Here is a 27,118-nt window from a genome sequence, read left to right as displayed (position 1 = left end):
TGAGGGGAAGAGATGGCAGGGAGAGGAAAGACTGTAAAACTTCCAGCTCAAAGCTGAGGAAGCTGCTAATTAAAGGGCAAAGAGACAGGAGGATGAAACACTTCTGAAATTATAATGCTGGTCAAGGTGAAATTTGAATATATTAGTATACACCTTCTGGGGAAACAAACATGTATTAAGGAATGAAGGAATTAAACTCGGCACTCTGCTGATATATTAGTAATCATTTTCAAAGTGATTTTTCAAGAAGAAAATTGGTTTCAATAAAAGATCTTACTTAAGAAGGTGGTGAGGGTGGTGGGGAATGTAGTACAGTAGTTGAGAACCTGGGATGGGAAGTCAGCCTGCCTGGTTTGAATCCTGGCCCATTCGTGTGACTTGTGTGTGACCCTGGGTGAATCACTTAATGTCAGAGCCTCCATCTCCTCATCTGTAAAATGGAGATCTTCTCCTTTGTATTATTGGGAACACTAAGTTGGATAATACAATATCCAACACTAGATAAAGCACAGGATGACTTAAGAAAGAGAAACCTCACTGAAGAGAGATGCTTTCACGAAGCACAAGGCCTAGCACAGACCAAGTATTCCATGTATAACAACTACTATTATTATTGTTCAGAAACTTTCTCCAGTTTTTCTGCCTTCACCATGGAGATTGTAAATTTTATAATTCAGGAGAAAAAGCACAATAAAAATGGTAACAGTTGAAAAGAAAACAAACTCTCAACTGAATGAATTTGCCTTCCTCAAATCTAAACCAAGTTGACGTCAAACCCATGATTAAAATCCCCAGCCTCCCACGTGCAGGCTTCCATTTGTACGGAATCCACCTGAAATTGGGCAAAGAAAACCTAACCCTTTTCAAGGATGAGGGAGAGAGAGCTTTGACTGATTTCTTTGCATTTTGAAATCATAATTAAGCATATTGAGTTCCCTGCTACTTTGATCTTTATCATTATAATGAACTCCTTGGCAAATTTTAATGGGCCGTCTACAAACTAATTTTATATTGTTTTTCATCACTGGTAAATCTGATAGACAGAGGTCGGGCATATATAAGCAAGTCCCTAGGAACTTGCCAGTCTGCTCTGCTACTGAGGAACTATCAGTGTCAGAAAAGAAGTCACTTGCCTCAGTACAGAGTACTATTTATAATGGCAGCCTATTTAATGTTTTGAGAGTGAGGAATACAGTATTGCTTTAAATTCAAACGTACTGAAAGGGAGCATATTGAGAAACCTCACTAAAGAGAGATGCTTTCCTCCTTCCCCCAAAGACTTGCTCCTTGGGACTACAGCAAACTGGCATCTGAACTTGAATCAACACCTCAAATCAAAGAGCCTGACATTCAATTATGAGATGAATAAGACAGCAGTCCTTGCCTCCAGGGACTTACAAAGGATAAAAAAAGGTACAAATGTTACTCTTATAAGATGCTGTAAAAGAAAATGTGCTTTGAGAATCCAAAGGCTCTCAGGATACTGGAGGGGAATCTGAAAAGTTGTCTGGGATGGAGAAGCAGCATCTGAACTGGGCCTTGAATGTCAGGTTAGACATTGGCAGGCGGAGACGCAGAAATCGGGGTGCATAGGGCATTCCAGTTGCAGCGACTGGCATAAGAAGATGTTAAATCACCAATCATCGCAGTTTGCCCAGGTCTGAGGGATTTTCCGGGACACAGTACTTTCAGCGTTAGAACTGGGAAAGTCCATGACAAACTAGGATGAGTTGTCATCCTAGGATATGCAAGATGGGCTGGAGCTGATTCTGAGAGTATCTAACAGCTCAGTTTGACAAGGGCAGAGCTTCTGAGAGGTGGTGTGTGGGCGGGTGACCTGCATCTCAAAGACCTAGGATGCTTGTTAAAAATAAAGATGCCTAGGCCCTACACCTGATTTACTACATCAGAATTTCTGGTGGTGGGACTTAGGTGTATGTGTTTTAAACAAGTTCTTCTCGTGATTGTTAATCATAATATAATTTGAAAACTCACAGAAAACAGTTTGTATAAGGAAAAAAATGTAAAACACACCATCTCATATACTCACTACTTAAATATTCAACAAGCTTTCAATTGTTTAGAGTATAAGGAATCCTCTTTTTTCTGTCATAATTCATATTGATTAGCAACTACTGCATAACAAATTAGCTCAGAAATTAGCCACTTAAAAACAACATTTACGGGGCCGGCCCTGTGGCGTAGCGGTTAAGTGCGCGCGCTCCACTGATGGTGGCCCGGGTTTGGATTCCGGGCGCACACCGACGCACCACTTGTCAGGCCATGCTGTGGCAGTGTCCCATATAAAGTGGAGGAAGATGGGCACGGATGTTAGCTCAGGGCCAGTCTTCCTCGGCAAAAAGGGGAGGATTGACAGATGTTAGCTCAGGGCTGATCTTTCTCAAAAAAGAAAATATTTACTATTTCACATAATTTCTGAAGGTCAGGAACCCAGGAGAGCTTAGCTGGATTGTTCTGGCTCAGGGTATCCTCATGAGATTGCAGTCAGACTGTCAGCTAGGGATACAGTCATCTCAAGGCTCAACTCAGGCTGGAGAATACACTTTCAAGGTCATTCATGCAATTGTCTGCAGGCCTCATTTCCTCCCCGGCTGTTGGCTGGAGGCTTCAGTTTCCTGCCTCATGGGTCTCTCCCCTGGGCAGACCAACTCAGTGCAGTGGGAGAGGACTACACAAAGATGTGAATACTAGGAGGTGGGGGTCACTGGGCACCATCTTGGAGTCTAGCTAGTACATAATGTCATTCCCAAACTGGACCCATTATATACGTCTGGAAACTGAAGCTCAGAAAGAATATAACTTTCCCTGTTGTTCTCCAGGTAATGTGGCAGGATTGGGACTGAAATCAGGATCAGTCTGATCCTTAACTTGTGCAAAATCTTGTAATCACTAGAGTAGTCTTCACAAAAGGCATTTAATAAAAATGATCATACAAAATCATATTTGCTAAGACACTGATTTGTCTCATCACTACACAATACAATTATACATTTAATATTTAAGTTAATTAATAAAATTAAATAACATAAATTTAACTTCCAGAAAGGCCAACCCTTCATTACAAACCCTCTCCTTTTCTTCCAGAGAGACATACACGATGTTTTTATTGGGAAAAAAGGGGAAAAAAAGATTGTGATACTTATAGTCCCAGGAGGAAGAAAATGTTGAGTATTTTGCATGAGTCATTCATACGATTCTCACTTGTGATATTTTTAAATCATAGAATTCCAACTGGGAGGCTCTGAGAAGACAAATCTTTTAACAAGAAATGAAAGGTTGCAGCATGCCCTGCAATTCAGAAGATCAATTCCTTTTAAGTTATGCCACTTCTCTGGCCTGGTCTTTCCTTTGCTCTTAGCAATTCTGATACTGTTTAAAGAGAAAAACTGCATCCAAATGACCAGCAATTTAAAATTTCTTACACACACACACACACACACACACACACTTGTTTTTCTCACCTGATTCTCAAGGTGATTGAAAGTCTTACTGTTTGGGGAGCTGGACTGACATTGGTGATACCTTTTTCTCTCCTCCTAATTTCCAAATGCTTTACCCTATAAGAGAACCCACTTGCAGAGAAGGATCTGCTAGCAGCCATTTACGACACAATATAAAATTAACCCAGCTGTTACTTTTTCCAAGAAAATTTGTCATTTAAATGTTATCACTGACTGCGGAATGAGCTGCTTTTTTGAACAGACCTAGAATAAGAAAAGGAGCAAAGAAAAGCCAAAAGCACTCTTTGGAGAATTTGTGTGATGTTTCAAGGTAAGGCTGGAGCAGGTTTTCATGTTGGCTCAGTTCTACAGCCCTTGACAACAGTGTATTTTTGTTTCTCAACTGCCCAGAATTACCCACTGGAAGGGTTTCATTAACTACAGAGGATTTCATTGGGCCCTTAACTCTCACAGTAGACCATGAAAGCCAGTGTCTCCAGATAACTCACCTTTCTCTTGGAAAAACTCAAAAAGACCATTCTGCTTTATGGGAAAAGACCAGGTAACACCAAACAATGATGTAGCTTCTTTAAAAACCTAACCAAAAACTTCTAGTAGAGTTTAAAGATGATGTATATGAAGTGATAATGAATTTTTATAAAGGGAGAATAGAAGAAACTGAAGTCCACGTTCAATGCTTTTCGTAACTCTTCACAGTAGCTATCCTTTGGTGAGTACTTACTGAGAGTTAGCCTTTTCCTAAGTATTTTACATGCATTTTAAAATTTCAAGGTCAGAATAAATGCATGGCATAAGCATTTCTATCCCAATTTTACAGATAAGATTAAAAAACTTTTCCACACTTGGAAGTAATTGAGCTCAAACTTGAACATGAATCTGTCTGACCCCATAGGATAAATTACCTTCTATGCATAGAACGAGTTATTTTTCAGGGGGCGTGCTCACACACATGGCTCACATACTATTTGATCTCCAAAATCCGGGAAGTGGGCTAAACAGGTATTAACGTGTTCATTTACATTTGAACACCCTGAAGTCCATACATGGAAGTAGTTCGTCCAGGATTTCAACACTAGTAAGTGGTCGAGTTAGGACCCAGATTAAGGTCTTTGATGACCAAACTTAGGCCTCCCTACCTCTATATCACTGTGCTTGAAAGGGATACTCATCTACAGAGCACCATGAAAATCACACTGATGTTTAGAAGTGATAAGGTCATACAGAGTATTTTACTCTCAGATTTTTTTTTCTGAGTTCAGAATTACAGGGTAGAATATTTGCAAAGCCAGTATTTCTACACGAATGCTTTACAAATTTCTATAACTAATGATCGTCACCTCTGAAAATATACATTTTTGAAAGTGAATTCTTTACTGTACTCACTGTTAATTTCTAAGTTTATTATGATGACTATCCATTACATTTGTATTTAGAAAAAAGGCAAAGATTATTTTTAAAGAAACAAAGATTTAAAGAAAATATGATAAATTACGCATATTTATTCAATGTAGTTTTTGAATATTATTGGTGCTTTATTTCAATAACAAGAATAAATACATTAAAAACGCTGATAAAAAATCCTCTTTTACTGAAGAATGTAATACGTCCTACACCTAGGTAATTTGAAGACCATTGAAATAAAGTAGGTGTAGAGGAGAGCATAATGAACTTGGAGTCAGGCCCACTGAGATTTAAATCTTGTTCCTACAACTCATTAGTCATGCAGCTTTGGACGTGATGGTATTTCCAAAACTCAGTTTCCTAATCTATAAAATAATAGCAACCTTACAGGGAGTGATGAGGAGACATAAAGCCCCTTATGTATTGTCTGGTACAAAGGAGATGCTCTGAAAAGTTGTGTTTCCTTCTTACTTATCTGTTCCAAAGATAAGAGGAATAGATTCCTGCTGCAAAGCCTAGTTTATACTGAGAAACACCAGCCTAACTCACTAGGACAGACAGGGAAACCATGAGTCTCCCACAGCAGAGGAGGAAATTTCTTTTATGGAAGTTCAAATAAGTAAAGGAACAATCTGGGAATTTGAGATGGTTCTAGAAGAAGAGGTAAAATTTCAACAGGGCAGAAAATGATGAAACAAGGGATGCTGATGAGAAATGACATTTCAGGTGGGAAAACGACTAATTCATTTATTCATACATCCATTCATTTAGGAAATATTTGGGTGCCCACACCATGAAACAGGCACCACTCTAGGTAACGGAATTGTAGAGATGAAGTTGACAGACAAGGTCAGCCTCATGAAGCATACATTCCAGTGAAGCTTATGGTAACTTTCAATATTAGAGTGAAATTAATTCATTAGACCACAGGTGAGCACTTGAATCTCTTTGGGCAGCAGAAGACAAGATGAGAACTTTATAAAATCCAGAAGTGCCACAAATTCATGTCATAAGCATTCACCTGCTAGTTACTGCTAAGCTTCTACAGAGAATTTTCTAAAATAGTTCAACTTTCCTCATTAAATCATAAGTATTTAAGCACAAGCCTGCTGCAGTAAACTTGGAAGGAATGTATAAATTATAATATGTCATGTTCAGAAGATTCATATCACAGCCTCAGGACAGAAAATCATTTCCTTTGGTGAAGGAATACTATAAGAAATTTTAATTGTTCATACACTTTAGCAAATTTCCAAAATAATGAATGTTGGTGTATGCATCAAACTCAATATGAGATGGTAAACAATGCCCTCCACCCACTTTTTCTATACCAATCCAACTTAAAAAAAAAATAGCTAAATCCTTGTAATGGAGCCTTTTCTAGATTTTGTTCTATGGCTTGAGCTGTCTTTTAAGTTAGCCAATAGTTACAAATGTATGTCTCTTTAAGTATAAATATTTAAAAACAACTGCTCAAAATTCACAACACTTTCCAAGGGCCTACTCTATATTAGGTACTGTGTTAAGCACATTTCATAACTAAAGGTCATCCAAAGCGTTATCTAAATATCCAGATTTATTTCTCCAGCTTGTCACAGTAACACCACTGAAAAGAAAGGCTATGTCTACAAAACACCAGATGAGTAATATATGATGAAGGAAAGGTTAGTATTCCCATTTTTCCAATGAGGGAGCTGAGGCTCAGAAAGTGACTTGTTTAAGGTTACCTGGCCCAGCACAGATTCAAGCCTGGATTTTCAAGTCCAGTTCTCTTTTCACTAAATCAACATTCACTGCGTTTAATGGAACTATTTCACGGAAACAGAACCCTCCACAGCTTCCTTTGCCAATATGCTGTTTTCAAAATAAGGTCTAACTACAGTAACGTTCTTATCGTTGATCAGGTTTCCGAGGCAGAGCCTGACATAGAGATTCTAGCACTCTTGATTTGTTGAGGAGTGCTCTCCAGGAAATGCAAGAGAGGGAAGGAGGAGAGAGCAGGGGAAGGAGCTGAGCAAGGATATGGTGTCAGCTAGAGACCAGCTTCAGCCTGACTCCACCAGGTGGTCTAAAGTGTGAATTGTACCAGAGGTGGTCCCACTCTGAGGCAAGGGAACCAGCCTTGCGTACCCCAGTACTAGACTGTTACTGGCTATAGGTTTCCCCTGGGGCAGAGTGTAAGTTCCTGGGTGAGGTGGCTTCCATTCAGTCAAAAGCAATTCTCTAGAGAAGGGGCAGCTCTGACCTGTTAGAAATCAACATTCGCAACAGCTAAGGGAGGGGCAGAGCACTGTGTACTAGCCTGGTGAAGGGAATCTGGGCGGGTGACCAACAGAGTCCACCATAATGACTTTATCCTTAAAGCATACCTGAAGGTTGGCACCAAGCTGGTTAATACCAACACCACGCCACATTTATTTAACCAAAACATCTGAGTCAGCAGTCCCTTGTTGACACTACCTTAGAATGAAGATAGATAGATAGATAGATAGATAGATAGGTAGGTAGATAGATAGATCGATCGATAACAGATAGATGGATGGATATAGATGGATGGATAGATGGACAGACAGATGGACAGACAGACAGATAGATAGATAGATGCAATACACCTTCTAGAAGTCACACTCATAACTCAGAACACAGTAGATTTTAAAAAGGGGCTCTGGGTAGCAAATTTTATAAAATGTCAATTGCCACAGTATGATTTGCAAGGCATCATTTGGAGGCGAGTCACTTTCCCTCCTTCTCCCTCTCCCCATCTTTGTACCCCCACCAGCTCTTCCGTGAAGAGTTCTTCTGAAACAGGCAGGGAAACTTGGAACAGTTATCAAAAACATATCCAAATCACTCTTGAGCACCACAAGTGAAAAACATATCCCAATTCTGCAATCAAGGACACTCATCATTTGCTCCTAATTTTCACACCAAGCACCTCTAATGATTAATGAATTCAATGATGCTACATTCAAAACATGGAAGTTCCGCATCCTGCTGCACAGGAGATAGTCTGAAGATTAGTATCCCCAATATCTAAACGACTGTCACCACCCACAGAGATACCTTGTTTGTGCTGGTTTCTCAATTATTGTGAAACCACTACCATCACTCTCCTGGGAGTTTGTGATTCAGCTTTGATTACCAACTGCCTGGGACTTTGCTTTCTTATAAACTTCGCATTTTCCCATACTCAAAAACGTTAATACTGGTGAAGTAGAAAAAGCAACCATTTTCTCCCCAGCCATTGTCCCCTCTTGAAGAATCTCCCTCCCCCCAACGCTGGCTAGACTCTGTATACTACGTGGTCCCGCCCTTCTCCCCAAATCTGGAGACAGGCGCCTGGCTGAACTATGCCATACATGAGGCTGAGTCAGCCATTTCCCTTCTCTTGAGAATGTGTGCCAAGAGCAACAGTATTGGACGCGAACTTTGAGGTTAGATTCAGGCTTGGGGCAGATATTGTTTTCCTTGAATACAAAAAAGCAGAGCAAGATATTTACAGTAAAAGTCAGAGAAATGGAGCCAAGACACAATGAAAAGCAAAGACCAGTTATAACAAGCACCTAGCAAGATGATACGGGAAAACTTTTGCTGATTTTCCAGCTCCCAGGTCTCATTTCCCTCTCTCTCATGAAGCCTGACTTAACTTCTTGCCTTTAGATAACTCTGATTCCCTCCTATCCTGCTTTGTTTTTTCCTAAGCCAGTTTGAATGGGTTGCTGTTCCTTGCAACCAAGTGATTTCTGCTTAATGATCTCTGATACACTGAAGAATCGGAATGGATTCTCTCTTTTAATTTAATATAAGCTCAGCCAAAGCAAAGGGGAGAATACAGCAACTATTTGAAGAATACCTATTGTGTATTTGTGTCAGAGACTGGTATAACGCTCTCCGCAAGATCCATTCTCTCCCTCTTCCTTAATAACAATTTTGTTGGAAGTGTCAACATGTCCAGCTGAAAACTACATTTCCCAGCTTCTTTTGCACACAGAAGTAGCCAGGTGACACAACTACAGCCAATGCATGTTCTACCCTGGTCCCCAGAGTCTCCCAGGGGATTGACCTGCAGTTGCCAAGAGTGGTAATATTTTAAATAAAGTACTCTCTATTGCCTTACTTCCACTCCCTTAACAGTGTTTTCTGGGATTATCTCCAAAATAAACTACTGTAATCCTTATCTGAGAGTCTGCTTTAGGGAACCCAAACTAAGACAGGAGTTAACTTCCATGAGGCCACCCTTGACTAATGGAGGATGGGAGCCAAAAGGTTACTGTTTCACCCTTTTGTCCCCAAGGTGGATAGTTCTGAGATGCATCGCATGAGGCTGCCCAGGAAGCCCCTGAGCAACTGTCTCCTGCAGGGATGACCAACTCTGCACTGGACTCTTTGGTTTTGCCACCTTCCCGATTTCACTGCCCTGATCCCTCACTCCTGCTCCCTGGGATCACTTCCCAATAAATTACCCTCACAGAGGCTACCTTTGACTTAGGTTTTGCTCTTGGGGGAATCCAAACTAAGACACTGCATAACTAGGACACTTAGGCCAACTCTAAAATTCTATACTGTCACTGGGTGACTGAAACGGGGCAGGTTATGTGATACATGAGCAATTGCACATTCCTGGGTCTTGTTCATATGGCTGACACCACAATCGTGATGCGTCTGTACCCCTGTTGCTCTCTTTATTCTGATTATCTTCTCTGATTCCCCTTAAACGTGCATTCGCATGTTAATGGTACTGCTCACATGGCTACTGTCAAAACAGTACCAGGCTACCTTGCTAATCACAGAACAAATAAATGTCTCAGCAGGATTTTTTGCTAACTAAACCTTGATGAAACTGTTTAATTTCTCTGCATCACATAATATTGAGCAATCTTTGTAGCTTTTAATCTGCTTCCCAAATAAAATGCATAGCTTCGTTAAAACACCATAACTATTATATGGGGTATTTCTGTGCTAACAAAATAGTGCAAACTTAGACAACTGTCATCTTGCTTCATATCAAGAGTAAATAGAAAAGGTTATTAGTTTATCTTCTTATTTCAATGCATAAAATTGATGTACAAATGTATAAAACTCAAACATATGAAAATATATAAAATGCATAAAAAGCATAAACTAAAGAACTGGTGAAGTTTGGAAAATTCAGGGTCTAATATATTTCTAGAAGTTGACTTGAAAAATTCCCTGCCACCAGTACTGTATGATGCATGTTGAACAATAAATGTAAAAATGAAAATTTTAAGGCACAGCCACTTCACAATGAAGATATTCTACTACACAGTAGCCTGTCCCTATCTAAGTTATTTGCTGAAGGCCAGCACACTCCCCTTGCAAACCAGATGGATGGGTTAGTTCTCCACATTTGTGCTGTCCAATATGGTAACCACTAGCATTTAAATTTAAATTAATAAGAAATAACTAAAATTAAACAGTCAGTCCCTCAATTTCAAGTGATCAATAGCCACATGTGGCTAGTGACTACTGTATTAGACAGTGAAGATATAGAACATTTCCATTATTGCAGAATGTTCTGTTGGACAGGCCTACTCTGAATAGATATTCAGAATCCTCCTCCATTAGGATTTATTGATTCTTTAAACCACAAATAATTAAACGGCACTTTTTATAAAGAGAATTCTTTGAGATTACACTGGTTGAGAAATCCATTTCTACTCAATGTATTATGTGGTACCCGGAGCTGTGGTACATTGCTAATATATATAAGCCATTGCCTCCATTCCCATTAAGGTTTTGGCCCAAGACATAGTCCCTATATTTTTAGGCTTCCTAGAGACCTAGCAAAAAAATTTTATTTTGTCTGAAGGAAGGCAAAAGAGATCTTTGGATTCAATAATTCCATCATTTCAAAAACTAAGTTAGGGTTAATTTCTGAACACCAAATTTCCCATTCATCCATCAGACAAATGGATCCTAAGAACCTCCTGTGCAGGAAGAACTGGGGCAGGTCCTTAGGGGTAACAGACAAAGCCCCCAGGGTGCCAAGACTCTGTGACGCAGTGGGAACAAGCTGGAGACTATGGGACATATCCAGAATTCAGCCATAATTTGTTTATTCTACAAAGAATGGGCGTCATAATGTTTGAAAAAGGGAACACATTTCCAACATTAAGACCTCCCAAGATTAGCACGAAAATCCTTATTTCTGTTTTCTCAAGAAAAGTGAAAATGTCTGGACACATTGGGCCTATGCTTCCACTCAGCAACAATTAATAACTGGCTGGAGCTGAAGCAGCTGCTCCTATAGGCAGAAATCCATGTTCCAGTGTGCCAACACCTCTTGTCACCAGTGTTGCCTCTTACGGCAGCCTGCTTCCTGCTTCCTCACGCGTTATCTGCCTTGCCCCCAGCAGAGCCGGTTGGCATTTTGGCTCTAACATTTACCAGCCAGGTGGCCTTGGGCATGTTACCCGAGTTCTTCAAAGGCAGGCTAACCAACATGGGAGAGGAAACTGAGTATCTCCCAAAACAGATCAATAAAACAAAAGATTTGCAAGCTCGAGGATCATTGCATTTTCACAAGCAGATGGGGCTGGGTTAAAGGGTGGCAGAGAAATTACTGATGAATAGAAAAGGCAGGGAGCATCCGGTCCCATTGGCTCTTTTTAAGCATTTTCCATTATTTGCCTAGGCAACTGTGGTTCTGATTTATACAAATAAAATAAGATCAATTCAAATCAAATCAAACCATCCTTTCATTTATTGTTTTATCAAGTGAACTCATAAGAAAACACTTTTTTAAAAAAGTACTTTGAACTGCAGAGAGAACTTAAGAATTTTGCTCTCTCTGCTCTTGACAGAATTCACTACCTAATTGAGATAAATAAGTAGGTTCAGTCAAACCACCACCTTGATGGATGTTTCCCTGACAGGTAGCTGTTGTCTGGCTAAATGGTCGGGCTTGTCCATCAGGCTTAACCTTGGTTCACTTAGGGCTATGGATGGCAGGCCTGTTGGTTAGGATGGCTCTTCCCACAGGGATCTGGTCTCTGGGAGAGAATCAGAACTTTTCTTCCTCTACTAACTGCTAGGTTAAGCATATAGTGTCTTCTTGAAGCACAGAAGACTTGGGTTCAAATCTCAGCCCTTCTATTATCAACTGTACACACTTAAAAATTTCTTATTTTTCCAAGCCTCAGATTCCCTGCCTAAAGAGGGGAGAAATAATGATGCATACATTCTAAGAGAGCTGTTAGAATTAAATGGCATAACATGTAGAAAGTACTTAGCACAGGGCCTGGAGCTCAATAAGGATACAATGAATGTTAACAATTGTTATTTTAATTCACAGAGAGGCCATGGTGGCCCAAAATAGCCAGATGTGAGGCAGAGGCAGAGTGCATCCATAATGTTATCTCTATTAACAGCAAGTGTGGTCAGAAACGGGATCCAAGAAAGAGAGGAAATGCCCTTGGCATCAGGCAGCTGCTGAACTGACTTTATTGATAGGGCATTCTACAATCAGGAGCCAGATACACCCGAGGATTCCTCAGATGATGCGATAACGCTCTATCCACTCTGCCTTTCCTTCAAAAGAATCAGTAAAGTTCCAAGTGCCTCAAACCAGAAGTAGGTACCGTATAAATCTGTGTAAATGTGATACTACATACACATACACGAACTTCACATTTCAGAAAGAACTGAATAAGGACCAACATTTATGAGTATCATTTAAAGTAAAATAATAAGTTACCTATGGTAAATAAGTATAACATATAATAATATAAATAAAATGCAAATAGAATGATAAACATAAATTATTTTTATTATAAAAGATTTATAACAATAGTAATTACCTTTGGTATTTCAAAAATGACATGAATCTCTTCTTACTTAATGATTCAGAGAAAAGAAGACTTAGTATTTGCCTCGCTACCCAAGTCAGAGTACAGAAATCTAAATAATTTCCAAATGGTGGAATAGGACAACGACCTAGAAAGATCAAGGCAGCAGCTTATATAAAAATCCACGTGAACAGCGTCACGAATTTGGCAGCTTTGGCTATTGCTTTACAAATCCATTCTGTTCATTAAAATACTTCCAAATGAAAATAAGAATATAAACAATCTTATGAAAAAATACACGATCTCACTGCAAAATTAAAGTACAAATTCAACCAAGATTTCATCTATGAAATTGGAAAAATATTTAACTGCTAATGCCCACATTGGTACTACCTCACTGGAGAGCAATTTGGCAATTGTTTCAAATACTCTAAAAATCTATACCCTTTTTTTTTCTTGTAAGGAAGATCACCCCTGAGCTAACATTTTATGCCAATCCTCCTCTTTTTTGCTGAGGAAGATTGGCCCTGGGCTAACATCTGTGCCCATCTTCCTCTACTTTATATGGGACGCTGCCACAGCATGGCTTGATAGGCGGTGCATCAGTGTGCACCCGGATCCGAACCTGCGAAACCCGGGCGGCCAAAGCAGAGTGCGCGCACTTAACCGCTGTGCCACCAGGCCGGCCCCTAAAAATCCATAACCTTTTGAGCCAACAATTCTACATCTAGAAATGGCCTAAGTAAATAATAATCGAAGTACAATAACCATTTATCTTTAAAGAGGGGTTCTTTTAAAAATAATAAAATATACATTTGAAACTACTTAAATTAGAGATTAGTTAAATAATTTCCAGTACAAGCATATATAGCCATCAATATTATGGAGAAAGATATCTTTTCTAGTGGCACAGAAATACACTCATAATATATTAAGGAGAACAAAGCAGGTGACCAAATAGTGTTTATTCTAAGAACCCATTGGTCGTGCATTGAATTGTGTTCCCCCAAGATTCATATGTCAAAGTCCTTACTCCTAGTAACTCAGAATGTGACCTTATTTGGGAATAGGATCTTTGCCGATGGAATTAGTTAAGAGGAAGTTATACTGCAGCTGGGTGGGCCCTAGTCTAATATGACTGGTGTCATATAAAAAGGGAGAAATTTGAACAAAGATACACACATAGGGAGTATACCATGTGAAGAAAGAGGCAGAAATTGAGACGATGCATCATCTACAAGCCAAGGAACACCAAAAACTGGCAGAAACCCACCAGAGAGGCATGGAACAGAATATCCCCCACGGCCCTCACAAAGAACCAAACCTGCCCACACCTTGATCACAGACTCCTAGCATCCAGAACAATGAGACACTAAATTTCTATTGTTTAAGCCACCCAGTTTATGGTACTTTGTTATGGCAGCCCTAGTAATCTAACAGATCATTTTTGCAGAAATAAAAGTACATGAACATACAAATGTCTGAAAAATATTTTTCGAAATATTAACCTTAGATTTAAAGCACACTAGATAATTTTTATTTACTAATTTTTGCTTAGATTTTTGTGATTTTAAATAAACATATTATTTACGCATAAAATGGCTCTAAATAGCATGTCAACAAAATTAACTCCCAAATACAAATAGACTCAGTATGTTTGGATCATCACAGACATGGGAGAACCAGCGGGTCACAGACACGGCTGGAAACCCTGCCTTGATCACTTTCTTATCAGCTTCATATGTAACTTCGGGCAAGTGGACCTCATAAGGTCATTGTAAGATATGAATGAAATTGTGTATATAACATAGGTAGCACTAACATAGTACATACAGCTTGGCACATGGCAAGAGCTCGCTAATTTACAGCCATTATAGTGAACTCCCACTATTTATGGGGGCTTTGTTGTTGTTTTTTTTTTTTTTTTTTTTGCTTAGGAAGATTCGCCCTGAGCTAACATCTGTGCCAATCTTCCTCTACTTTTTTGGTATGTGGGCCGCCAGCACAGCATGGCTGCTAACAGAGTGGTGTAGGTCCGTCCGCGCAAACAGAACCAGGGCTGCTGAAGTGGACTGCGCTGAACTTAACCACTAGGCCACCAGGGCTGGCCCTGTTCTTTCTTATAAGGAGAAGTATGTTATTTCTTTCAGAAAACAGCTTCACAAATTCATGGTCACCTTGCCAAAGCCTAGACACAGCCTGGGGCTCCAAGGTGTCTTGGACACATGTCTAGGACTTGACAATCTAGTCCAAGCATTTTTCCCTTGCCCACCACACCTGCCAAATTTTACTGTCCCACTTGATTACATTTATGTAGACCTGCTCTTTATAGCCTTTAGTACAAAGAATGTGTGTGTGCATGTATGTGTTTGTGTGTGTGTGTGCACATGTGAGAAAGAGAAAACATCCAGGAACATCTAGAGAAACAAAAGACTCTTGTGAATTTTCCCATTTATTCTTTTCACACATTGGCAGTAAAACATATTTTGAGGGACAGAAGGAAAGGAAATAGCAGGTATTGAATGGTTGCTATGTGCTATCACTCTTCACAAATGTTATCTTATTTAATGAACACAACAATGCTGCCTGCTAGTTATTATTATTTTTCCCCTCATAAATATGAAAAACCCAGAGAAGTTAAGTAACGTGTCCAAGGTCACACAGCTTGTCAGTGGTGGAACTGACAGTCAAACCCAAGTATTCTTTCTGTTACCAAATGAGGGAAATGGAATGAATAAAGCCAGGCATTAAAAAGAAAACAAAAATCAGCCAGCAATTTAAAATAAGAAAAAAGAGAGAGAGTACAATATTTACACGCCAAATTTACCTACTGTTGCTAGTAAACATAGCCTTTTCCCCTAGAATAGCTAGAGTTTAATGCCACTAACAATTTCACACATTCTTTGTTTTTTTTTAACCAAGGAAGCAAGTTTTTTAAAATAAATTTCAAAAACATATGTAATAATCATGCTTTGCTTTCAACTCCTTCAAAAAGAGAATCTGAAATGTGATTCTGACAACAGAAGTCCTCATATAAACTCTAATAAATGATTATGAAACATGAAAATATGTCTTCGCCCTTTCCTCAAGCAACTGCAGTTGTAGATGAACATTAAAGGTAACACCAGGCACAGCTCTTATAGACGAGATTCCCCAGATACCTGAGCTTTAGTTTTCTAGGTTCAGGGACAGTCAACATTTGTTGAGCCCACTGATGGCAACTTTCGTACACGTGAGCTCATTTTATTCTCCAACTACATGTTGTGGATGTTATCCCCATTTTATAGTTCAAGAAGTTGAGAGAAGGGAGATGAAGGCATTTGTCCAAAGTTTCTCAGTCATTAATTCATTTTTATCATTTAAACGTATCTTTGATGTAGGTAAAATCCCTAGGAACATGAGGCTCAGAGATGTTGATTTGTCCCTGAACACACCCAAGGTCTGTGTTTGAACCCAAGGTCTGTGGTTCTAGGGCCAGCACACTCTAAGTCACAATCATAATCCCTACTCATCCAGCTACCTGCTTTTCCCATTTAAATATCTCCCAGGATCTCCATTCTTCACTCAGATCACGGGTTTGTGCCTGGTTATTTTCCAGTATCACTCTTTCTTCCAATCTAACTCTCCTACCTTCTCAGTTCTTCTGGATCTCAGCTTCAGGAAGCATCCCAGGGGGGAATGCCAACTGTCTATCAGGTGTAGGCAGAACCATCAGGTGAATTAAGGGCATGAAAGCATAGCCAGGCAGTCTCATGGTAGACCAGATGGATGTGCGAGCACTTCTTGTTAAAGCCATAGGGGGTGTGTCTTCTTATTTGGCACACAAATCCTTCCAAATAATAAACCCAAAGAATGGCAGCTCACACACAATGGGCAGACAATATTCATTTACTCCTCCTGCATCCATGAGGGAACCTGTTTGACTTGAGTAATTTATCAGGCATCCGAAAGGAATTTAAGTGTTCACAATCTTGCTAAATATCCAGATTCTGTCTGAACTCTACAGAACTCTTTATAGGCATGTTTTAACAATATGTTCCTTAACATGAATTTCTTTATACAATGGATCAGTGAATAAAGATTTTGATAGAAAAGATACACAAGGTCAGTAAAATTTTCTCATGGAATACGAGCATTTCTGAGAAGTAAAAGGTCCCTGAGACGGTCTGGATATCCCTAGTCATTATGGGGACATTTAAATTTTGCTTTGTGCTCTGGCTGCATGAGATAGTAGAAAGGGAACTGAATTAGGAATGAGAAGACATGACTTTAAGAAGAAATTATATATATATTGTCCCTGCTGTTTTCATTGGGGAATCCTTTAACTTCAAGACCTAGGGGTAATGAGTGATCACTATTAATGGGAGGCAATGCAGAAAAATGATTAAGATCGAGGAGTCCGGCATCCTATTGCCTGGAATCAAATTCTGGCTCTATCACATATTAGCTGTTTCACTTTAGGAAAGTAGTTTGATTTCTCTAGGCCTTAGTTTCTTCACCTATAAAAACGGGTTATTGTTTGATCTTTCAAAGGTAAGTGTGAGATTAAATGAAATAATACATGTATAGCTCTTAATAAAGTGCTTGACTTTATGTATTAGTGTTAATGCTATTTGTGTGTATTTTATGATCATCTCACAATCAATGTTCTCCCAACGGAGAGATATTAATAGAAATAAAAAATGATATGGCAATAATATATTGAGCAAGGTTTATGTTTGTACTGTGGTAGAAATTTTAGGAATGCTTAATATAGATATCATATCATCACCTTTAACAACCTCTTCCTCAGTTACAGTTAGGGAGACTTAATATGAACCAGACTGCTGGGGGCTTTACAAACTCTATCTTACCTAATCCTCACAGCAACCAAAAGACAGGGCTCTCATGATCTTCCTTTGATGGCTGCAGACCCCAAAGATCAGCATGATTATGCAATCTGCTCAGTGTCCCATGGCTGGAAGGAAGAGCCAGGATTCCAGCATAAGGCTTATTCCAAAGCTCACGCTCCTTCAAGACCATGCTGCCTTCCAGCTGTTTCATAGTGATTCTTGCTTGTCAACCAGTTCCTTGCTTCCTCTTCCCCAAATAAACAGCACCTATCACACCAGGCAAGCCAAGGCTCTTTCACGAGTAAATATTCAGCACAAAAATTTAATTTGGATAATATTATTACATTTAAAGCAAAAAACATGCACATTAGTGTTTTTCTGTTTCTACCACATTAATAAACACAAAAAATAATTAACGTACCAATTAATGTAGTCTTCTAACATTAAGAGCCAGAGTTGAATTAACTTATCAATATGTGAACAATGATGAAGTGCTTGTGGTTTGGGGAAATACGTTTTCCTTCACAAATGGGCTTTCTCATTACTAGGCAAAACCCCAGCATTCCTTTCAGGAAGAGGCTTTTCAACTAATGAACAAGATGGCCCAAGCTAGTGGAGCCCCGTGTGCTCAAGTGCCAAAGGTACACCCCCTCGGTTCACATCATCAGCGTGAATCCACCAGATGATCCCGTCATCAGAGAGAGTTCCGGGAATGCTGCTCCCCAAATCTCAAAGATGCAACATCTCCTTGAGAAAATTGCTTGTGCTACCTTAATGGAAGAAGTACTGCTGAAAAAATCATTTATTTTTCCACCAGACATGTAAACCTCTCACTGTGCCTAACATGCCCATGACTCAAAGAACTGTCCCTCCTGCTGCTCCAGCTGAAAGAACAGTCTAGGGGGTCAAGTTCTGAATCTCATGATCCTTTTTATTCAGGACACAAGTGACAGGACTAGCAACGGGCACTGGACCCAAGGGCCTGATCTGGCCTGGGGCTGATAGTTGTGTCCAAACTGAAAAAATTATTAGCTGAGCTAATCATCTTCCTTCTCTTAGGACATTAGATTAGAATCATGGGAAGAATAAGCTAAATGAGAAGCAGAAAGGGAACACACAAAGAAGGCAAGCAGGACAGCAGGCAAGACACAATAATGGCAGCACTCTTGCTAAGGCATTGCCTTGAACCCAAGACACGAGGCCTGGGCCTGTTTCAATCCTCACACTCTTATTTCTGTAAGAGTTCTCCTCTCTCATTGTGCAGTGGGTATGCCGACAATTGCCCTCTTTTCTTGACAGTTGAATCAGCCTATGTGAGTTACTTTTCTCCACAACCAAGACTAACAGCTAGACAATTGTTTCTATAGGATTCCTTACAGTTCCTCTTCACAATGGAGATCATGAAGGGAAATTTACACCATATCCAATGGTGATTGGAATGATTCATTTATTCTTTCCTCCCTCCCTTCTTCCCTGACTTCTTTCAACCAATATTTATTTACTAAGCATCTACACCCTAGATGTTTTGGTGAGATTTGTGAATATTCCCGGAGTTGTTCCTAATATGTGCCAAACATTAAGTTAGATACTTAGCATGTACTGATGAACAAACTAAACAAGATTCCTGCCCTCACTGAGCATTTAGTCTGATTGAAGAGCTAAAACGTAAACAAGTCTTTGAAGAGTGTGCTCTGGGAACCATCAGGAAGCTGCCTTTATCCTGCATAGGTAGGTCCTCCCAAAAGAAGTGATGTCTAAGCTAACACCTGAAAGCACAAAAGGAATTTGCCACCTAAAAGAGGTTGGCTGAGAAGAGAGAAGGAGAGTTTTCTAAGCAGAGTGTTCCAAGCCTGTGCAAAAGTCTATCAGACCAGCAAGAAACCATCACCAGGCCCCCAAACATCTAAGAAGTGTGAAATTTGTACAGAGCACAAAATTGGCTTTCAGTATAAGAGCTAAAAGCCAGCCCTGGTGGTCTAGTGGCTAAGATTTGGTGCTCTCACTGCCACAGCCCAGATTCGTTTCCCAGTCAGGGAATCACACCACTCATCTATCGGTTGTCAAACTGTGGCAGCTGCATGTTGCTGTGATGTTGAAAGCTATGCCACTGGAATTTCAAATTCCAGCAGGGTCACCCATGGTGGACAAGTTTCAGCGGAGCTTCCAGACTATGACAGACTAGGAAGAAGGACCTGGCCCCCCACTTCTGAAAAAATTGGCCATTAAAGCCCTATGAATAGCAGTGGAGCATTGCCTGATAATAGCGCCATAAGGTGAGAGGATGGCACAAAAAGACCAGGCAGGGTTCAGCTCTCCTGTACACAAGGTCACTAGGAGTCAGAATAAACTCAATGGCACTAACATGAGAGCTAAATGGGGTGGGGATAAACCTCCGCCAGATTTTGATGATGTGTCAGTTTCAACTGTTATCATCCTTCTCTTTTGTAGGTTCCAAAGAGACCAAAGAGACTGGGGCAGAGGCTAGACGGTGGACAGTGGTTGGGACGGACTCAGCCCCTCAAGGAGCAGAGATCAGGCACTTACACTTCACACCTCACCCTACGTTCTAAGGCAATTATCTTACACTGCCCAGTGTCACATGGATTGGAAAAAAGTAGTTCTTTATCATCACGACATCATGATCACAATTATCTTTTACTTTTAGAGGACATTTATAGTTTACAAAATGCTTTTACATGCTTGATCTCACTTGAAATTTTCAACACTATGGAAAGGTAGGCAAGGGGTATTGTCTCCACTAGTCTGGTGAATAAACTGAGGTTCTCAAGGGAAGGCTAAGCTAATAGAATGAACAAGGATAATTACAAATAAAGCCAAGATTAAATACATGCCTGCAGAAGATGAAGACTCAAAGGAGGTCACGGTTCTGTACACACATTCCTTAGAGACTTTCTAGCACTTTTTTCTACTAACACATGACTATTTTTCTTAGCTGGATCAAGGAGACATGTGAATCCTCTGGGGAACAGAGAACTAAGGCTGATGCCTCTACTTGAGCATGAGTCCATGGTTCTCCCCCTATTCCTATCTGGCAGACTCCCAAGGTCCAGGTACACCAGAGTATTAGGGTATGAGTAGTAAGGGCCTGTTGTTGACCCTACGAGGACCTTCATCCACACCCTGGAGAACTCAGTTGGATACACTGTAGCTTTTTCAAGCATAAGCAATGTTCTGTGGATTATGATTTGAGAAAGATCAGGAAAATTGTCTCCCTACAACTCAACAAAAAATTCCTGGGAACCAAGTGCCTGCAATTCTTCCATTAGATATTTTCCTTTAGGTTCAACACTGGCCTGTCTGGAATGCTCTTTGAAATGCAAATATTTCAAGGTGCAAGTCTCTGGAGAGTCACTCATGCTATGGTAAAAATAACCATGGCAGCATGATATAGGGAAAGAGGGGCTCAAAAGAGGTACACACAAATGTGAACACAGATTTTCTGCTTCAGAATTTTGCCAAGACTGTAACTTGGAAGAAGTTGCCATAATGTTCTAAATTACCTTCTGATGGATTTCTACTTTCTCCTTTTTCATCATCACCAGAATCACCCAAATCATCATCATCATCATCATCACCATCACCTTCATAATCATTTGTTGAGCAATTATAGCCCAGGAACTGTGCAAGGTGGTTTACTTGGATTAAGTCATTTAATCATCACAGCAACCCTCTGAAGTAGGAACTATTACCAGTCCCATTTTATAGATGAGAAAAAGGAAGTCTAGTGAAGTTAAATAACCTGCCCAAAGCCACCAAGCTATTGAAGAATAAAACTAGGATTCGAATCCATAAGAAGTAGTTTTCTCTTTTTTTCGGTACTTGTGGGGCCAAACACCAACTGTCTTAATAAACTCAGGAAAGCATTAAGTAGTGAATCCATTAGCATACTGGGGAGTTGCTCCCTTATGGAAGTGTATTGATTGATTCATATTCCATTTGCACATGATTTTTGTCACTAATTCAGAGGCTGGAAAGTTATAATTAAATCCACATTAATGTAGCTTTGAAATTACATAAGACTCTCAGTGGCAGATTGCTGCTCATAATTTAAATAAGTCGTATGTTAGAATTGTTTATACTTAGGAAAAAAGAGTTATCTGACTCATGCACACAGACTTCTTTAAGAAAATAGAAAAAAAAGACTATAAAATAAGATTAAACTATTGGCTTTACGTCTTTTTCTACATAATTTATATTAAAAGATACTAGTTTGTAATTAGAACCTACTCTACCTTGGTTAATTAATAACCAACAGAAAATAAAACTGAATATAAAAGACAATTGATATCTGTTGAATTCATCTCTAAATACAAACACTCCTTGGCATTTCCAGAAAAAGCCTCAAGTATATATCTTAGTGGGTGAGATAAACACTGCAAAATAGGATAGCATCTGCCTTTTAAAGTTTCTTTGAGGATTAGGGATAAGGTACAGCAGGTGCCTGCCACATTGAAGGAAGCCGAAAATGTAGCATTTAAGAGCGTACAGTTTGGAGAGAGACTGCTCAAATCTTGGCTTTGCTATTTCCTACAATTTTATCCTTGATGAGTTAGTTAACATCCCTGAGCTTCACAGTGAAATGGGAATGTGAGAATCATACAGATTCCACAAGATGATGCATAGAAAGCACTGAAATATAGTGCCTCATAGGAAGCCTGCGTGACAAAAGTAGTTACTTCTCTCATTAGGACTTTAAAATGGTGGCATTATATTATGTTACGTTATATTATATAATCATGTTTCACTTTGTTATTATCAACAACATGATTATAAATGCTATTAATTTCAAGTAAGCAGTATGATGTTTGCCTGGAAAACATAGCTCAGAATGTAGATTCAGGAATGAAGATTACATAAAGCAGGTGCCTCCATTTAAATCAAGTAGACCTATACTTCACATATTAGACACCCCGCATCTCTGCATTAGCTGGCCTCCTTTGGGAAGGCAGAAAGAAAAGGCAGAATGGAGATGTGAAGTCCAGGGGTTGCAGCAGGAACGGTAGAGCAAAATTGGAGATGGATGTCAAAGAATAAGGATTAGAGGAATGAGGCAGGTTGACCCAGCAGTTAATTCTATGGAGACAGAATCTGGACTTGTAGCTTTGTGTTGGAGGGCGATGCCAACCAAGCAAATATCATTTTGGGGAGTTGAAGTCCTTTTGAAGCCCTTACATCTGCACCAATTCTAGTCCTGAACAATATGGATGTGTTGGGGTCCCCCACATTCCATTACACAGTAACCCACAGGTGCAAATCCAGAGCCTTGTAAACAGAAAAGAGAAGCAAGAATGTGCCTAAAAAATTTTTTAAAAGGAAAAAAAAAGCAGACCAAAGTCCTATTGGCAAAGTACTGAAGTGGCAAAATAAGAATGATCAGTGGAAGGCAGGACTAAAACAGCTTAATTTTTCAAAGTAAGTCTGAGAAATGGGGTAAAAAATATATATATACATATATTTATATATATATATAAAATCATTTCCAAATGATGATTTTTAAGATTTGCTGGACCTATTTTATCATCAGGGAATAAATAAAACAGACGACCAGAGTCAGTGCTATGTCCTGAATTTCTATTCTGACCTGAAAGATAGTGAAAAGTCCCCTGACCTCATTTAAGTAGAGATTAAGGATTTGGGAGTTTTGCCTCAAAGTCTTTGAAATCGGCTCAAGCTTTTCCCTGAAGGTTTGACTTTTCTATGTTACTTAGACTTTAAATCTACTGTTTCCACGAGCCCTTCCTAGGCAAAGAACATATAAATAACGTGCATTTTCCCCCTAAGGCTATAAATCCAAACGCGGAGGATGTCTTTGGAAGTAATACCACTTCATATGGTCAATCCATAGGCAATCATTTAAAATATGAGTTATTTTTAAGAATTACTCATGTGTACAATGTAGACAAGTGATATGCCTATCATTTGCTTACCACAGCTTTCCTTCTCTCTCTCTTCTCTCTCCCACGGCACCTCAAATTACACTCTTCAGAAAAAAATCAATTTTAACAGTTCACTAGTATATGCTTATACTTTACTTTATGCTCATACAAATTACACACACACTCACACAAAACTGTGTTTTCTTTTTTATTTTTACAAAAATAGTATTGTCCTCTATACATTACTTCAAAATCTGATGGAATAAATTTTTCACATGTTGATTAAAAGAATGAAAATTACTTTCTTCCATTCAACAATTTTATCAAATACTAACTCATTTTTTCTCACTTAATTTTATCAGACACATTACATATATTGACCTCCAGGTCAACGTACATTAATTTAACTCATTCTTTTATTATTATTATTTTTTTTTTTGGTGAGGAAGATTGGCCCTAAGCTAACATCTGTTGCCAATCTTCTTCTTTTTACTGAGGAAGATTAGCCCTGAGCTAACATCTGTGCCCATCTTCCTCTATTTTGTATATGGGATGCTGACACAGCACGGCTTGATGAGTGGTGTGTAGGTCCATACCCAGGATCCGAACCTGGGAACCCTGGGCCACCAAAGCGGAGCACGCGAACTTCACCACCACCAGGCCAGCCTCTAACTGATTCTTTTTAATGGCAGTATAATATTTCACAGCATGCATAAATCATACTGTAATGATTTTTCCTGTTAATGGACTTACCAGTTGTTCCTAGTTCTTTCCTCTATAAATGATGTTGCAGTAAATATCCCTGAATGTGTATCTTTACACACACTTTTCCTTCTACAGCATAAATAAAAAAAAAAAAGATTGTAGTTTAAAGACTTTAAAGACGACCAACTTTAAAGCTGCGTTCAACTTTCTCAGTAACTAACCTTCCTGTCTCTCTGCTCTCATTTCTTTACATTAGCTCTTTTAAAATGTACATCAACCAACTTAACTGACTTTGTAAGGGTTTTCTGTGCATTATTCAGGTTCTCTTCCACAAACGAGAGGCTAATAACTGATTTACAAGCAAAAGCTCTTCCTCTGTAGAGCCTGAGAAGCCCCGAAGGGAGAGAGGAAGGACTGTAAATATTTTAAAAGCAATAAATTTTCTGCAATTCTCCCCCACACACACACAAACAAAAAACAACTATAATGCAGTGTGATAAATTCTCATGAATGAATGAATGAATGAATGTAATGGAAGCCCAAAGAATGGAATGAATCATTCAGTTTGGGGTAGAGAAAAGAGAAAGGAGCAAACATGAGAGAAATCTTCATTGAGGAGGTAATATTTAAGCTGAGGTTAAAAGACAAACATTTTTTCTATGCTTGGGGTAGGAGGGCATTCCATACAGTATAAACAGAAACAGCAAGAACATTAAGGTAAAAAGTTCTTTTGAATTTTGGAGGGACCTTGTATAGCTAGCTTAGGGTGGTGGTTCTCCAATTTTAATGTGTATAAGAATTATCCCGGGAGCTTGTTTAAAATGCAGATTCCTAGTCACCCATCTTCCTAATACTTTGATTTTAGGTCTGGAAATCTGCATTTTAAACAAATTCATCCAGGTTTACCATACTTTGAAATATAGCAGTCGAGGCTATATGATAAGTAGTGGAATGAAATATTGCAACAGGACTGAAAAGAATACAAAACTAATGTTTCAGGTAAGCCACAATGTGAGACAAAAAGAGATTATGTCAGAAATGATGTCAGCTCTTTGAATTTTGTTTTGAGAGAAAACAGCTTGGCAAGGGAGTTATTATTTTGATTAAAAAACAACAACAACAACACTCTTTCACAGGGAATGTTTATTGAATGGCTGAATGAATGAATGTGGACAGAATTCTAAGAAAATCAGCTGAAAGTTTCCTGGCCTATGAGCACTGCTTGCTTTGTTTAACTTGGCTGTAAGGAAAACAGTTTTAGGATAGCCATCCCAGACCCACTAGTTCCAGCCTTCCAAATGCTGTCTTGATTTGTGTCAAACTGATATATTCATGCGTTTTTCTGCAGGTCTACAAACAAGGCCAATGTGATTATCCTGTAGATCATCCACGTAAACATGCACCGCAGCAGTGTAGCCAAAGCCAGATATTAGCCCTTGGAGCTAAGATCTGGGAGGACAGACACACTCTTACGTAATTTCCAGCTAGTCAGTGGTAGGGCCTGTGATTAATGCTACATGACGGGCTCTGAACTTTCTGTTCAGATAGGTTTGCTTGCCTTTCAGAGCTCCTAGCAAGAGGAAACGTGTGACCCGCAGATTTCACTCTGAATAACCATCATCCAAACCAACAACACTAACACTGCTCTATGGTCTGGTGAGTAGCTGTCCCTGTGCCTTTCCCTTCTGTCAATAGACAAGTTGCTATAGGACTGTGGGGTGTTTTTTTTTTTTTTTTAAGGAGACAAAACAGAAGAGTAATTAACTTCCTAAAGCCCAGTCGCTGAAGAAAGGCACACAAAGAAGGCTGGGGGGTTCTTCTGGGGGAAAATCAGAAGAGCGCTCGAGGAGTGGCGAGAGCAGAGAAACAACATGGAAGGATGGGGTCCCGCTGTCTAGCCCAACATCTTTCATAGCCTCGCAGCCTCTCTCTCTCGCTGGAGCTCCCAAAGAGGAGCTGACCACAGTGCTTCCAGCATCCCAGGCCAGGCGAAGAGCTGTCCCCGTGCTGACCAACTTTCCGAGCTTGGTCAAGTCCTCCCAGCTACTCCGCTCAGTCCCTGGTCCCTCTCACGCCCTCACCTCGCAGAAGCCCAGGTGAAGAGCCAGAGCCCTGCGGCAGCTCCCCCACCTGCTCCCCTCCGCAGCTCCCCAGGAGGCTCCTTTCAACAGCCCCTGCGCGTCTGCAAGCGGTGAGGTGAGATAACACCTCGTCTCAGCGCCTGCAAAAATTCGTCCACCGAGCAGAGAGCACCCCACCCGACCTCTCCTCACCTGATGATCGCCGCCTCGGTCCCCTCCCAGCACACACGCCGCTACTCACCAATTCCAGGGCTCGCAGGAAGGCAAGGGGCTCCTTCAGCGCCCGGAAGGTGCCTGCTGAGGCCAGCTTTGGACGAAGGAGACAAGAGAGAGAGAGAGAGAGCGTGAGCCAGGGGCTGGGGGCGCTTCTCGGAGCCGCGGGTCCCCCAGCACCAGCCGCCCTGCCCGGTCCTGTCCTACCTGACTCACAGGGTCCATAGCTCGCGCTCGCTCGCTCTTCTCACCCACCGGTTTCCTTGAAATGAAGTTCGAGGGACACCGCCGCCTCGTCCTCAGGGCCAGAAGCCCCCTTTCGGGAGGAGCCGGAGGAGCGAGGCCGGGAGCAGCCAGGCGCGGGCAGGGGGCCTGGAGAGCGGGGCCCCGCGCTGGCTCGCCCACCTTCGGCTCCGCTCTGCGCTGCGCGAAGCCTGCGCGCCCGGAGGCAGCAGAGCCGGCCGAGGGGTGGGGAGGGAAAGGCTGGGGTGGGCGAGAGGCAGCAGGAGAGGGGAGAAAGCCAAGCCGCCAGGGGAAGGATGCCATTGGCCAGCTGCGAGCTCCAGAGGGGAGGGCGAGGAGGTGGGCGAGGCAGAACCAGCAGACATTGGTGCAGGCTCAGCCGTGCGCCCGCTGCCCTCAGGCTCCGGGGAAACTTTGGGGCTGTTGGTGGGGGAAAGCAGGCTGATACCATCAGCC

General features: G+C 40.5%; 1 protein-coding gene across 1 annotated transcript in view; it reads right to left on the bottom strand.

Annotated features, from left to right (window-relative positions):
* The window catches only part of SYNPR (synaptoporin), a 283,741-nt gene extending 257,000 nt beyond the window's left edge, over window positions 1-26,741 (bottom strand). Inside the window, exons 1-2 of the mRNA XM_058562360.1 lie at window positions 26,627-26,741; window positions 26,448-26,513 (exon numbers count right to left, since the gene is read on the bottom strand). Coding sequence (XP_058418343.1) covers window positions 26,448-26,513; window positions 26,627-26,644 — 84 coding nt within the window. The 5' untranslated portion in view covers window positions 26,645-26,741. The remainder of the gene's footprint in view (window positions 1-26,447; window positions 26,514-26,626) is intronic.
* Window positions 26,742-27,118: the final 377 nt, after the last annotated feature.

The sequence above is a fragment of the Diceros bicornis genome, chromosome 2 (genome assembly GCF_020826845.1).
Source record: "Diceros bicornis minor isolate mBicDic1 chromosome 2, mDicBic1.mat.cur, whole genome shotgun sequence".
NCBI classification, from domain to species: domain Eukaryota; kingdom Metazoa; phylum Chordata; class Mammalia; order Perissodactyla; family Rhinocerotidae; genus Diceros; species Diceros bicornis.
Note: the sequence above shows the minus strand (reverse complement) of the source record. Positions and strands in the feature narration are given on the sequence as shown.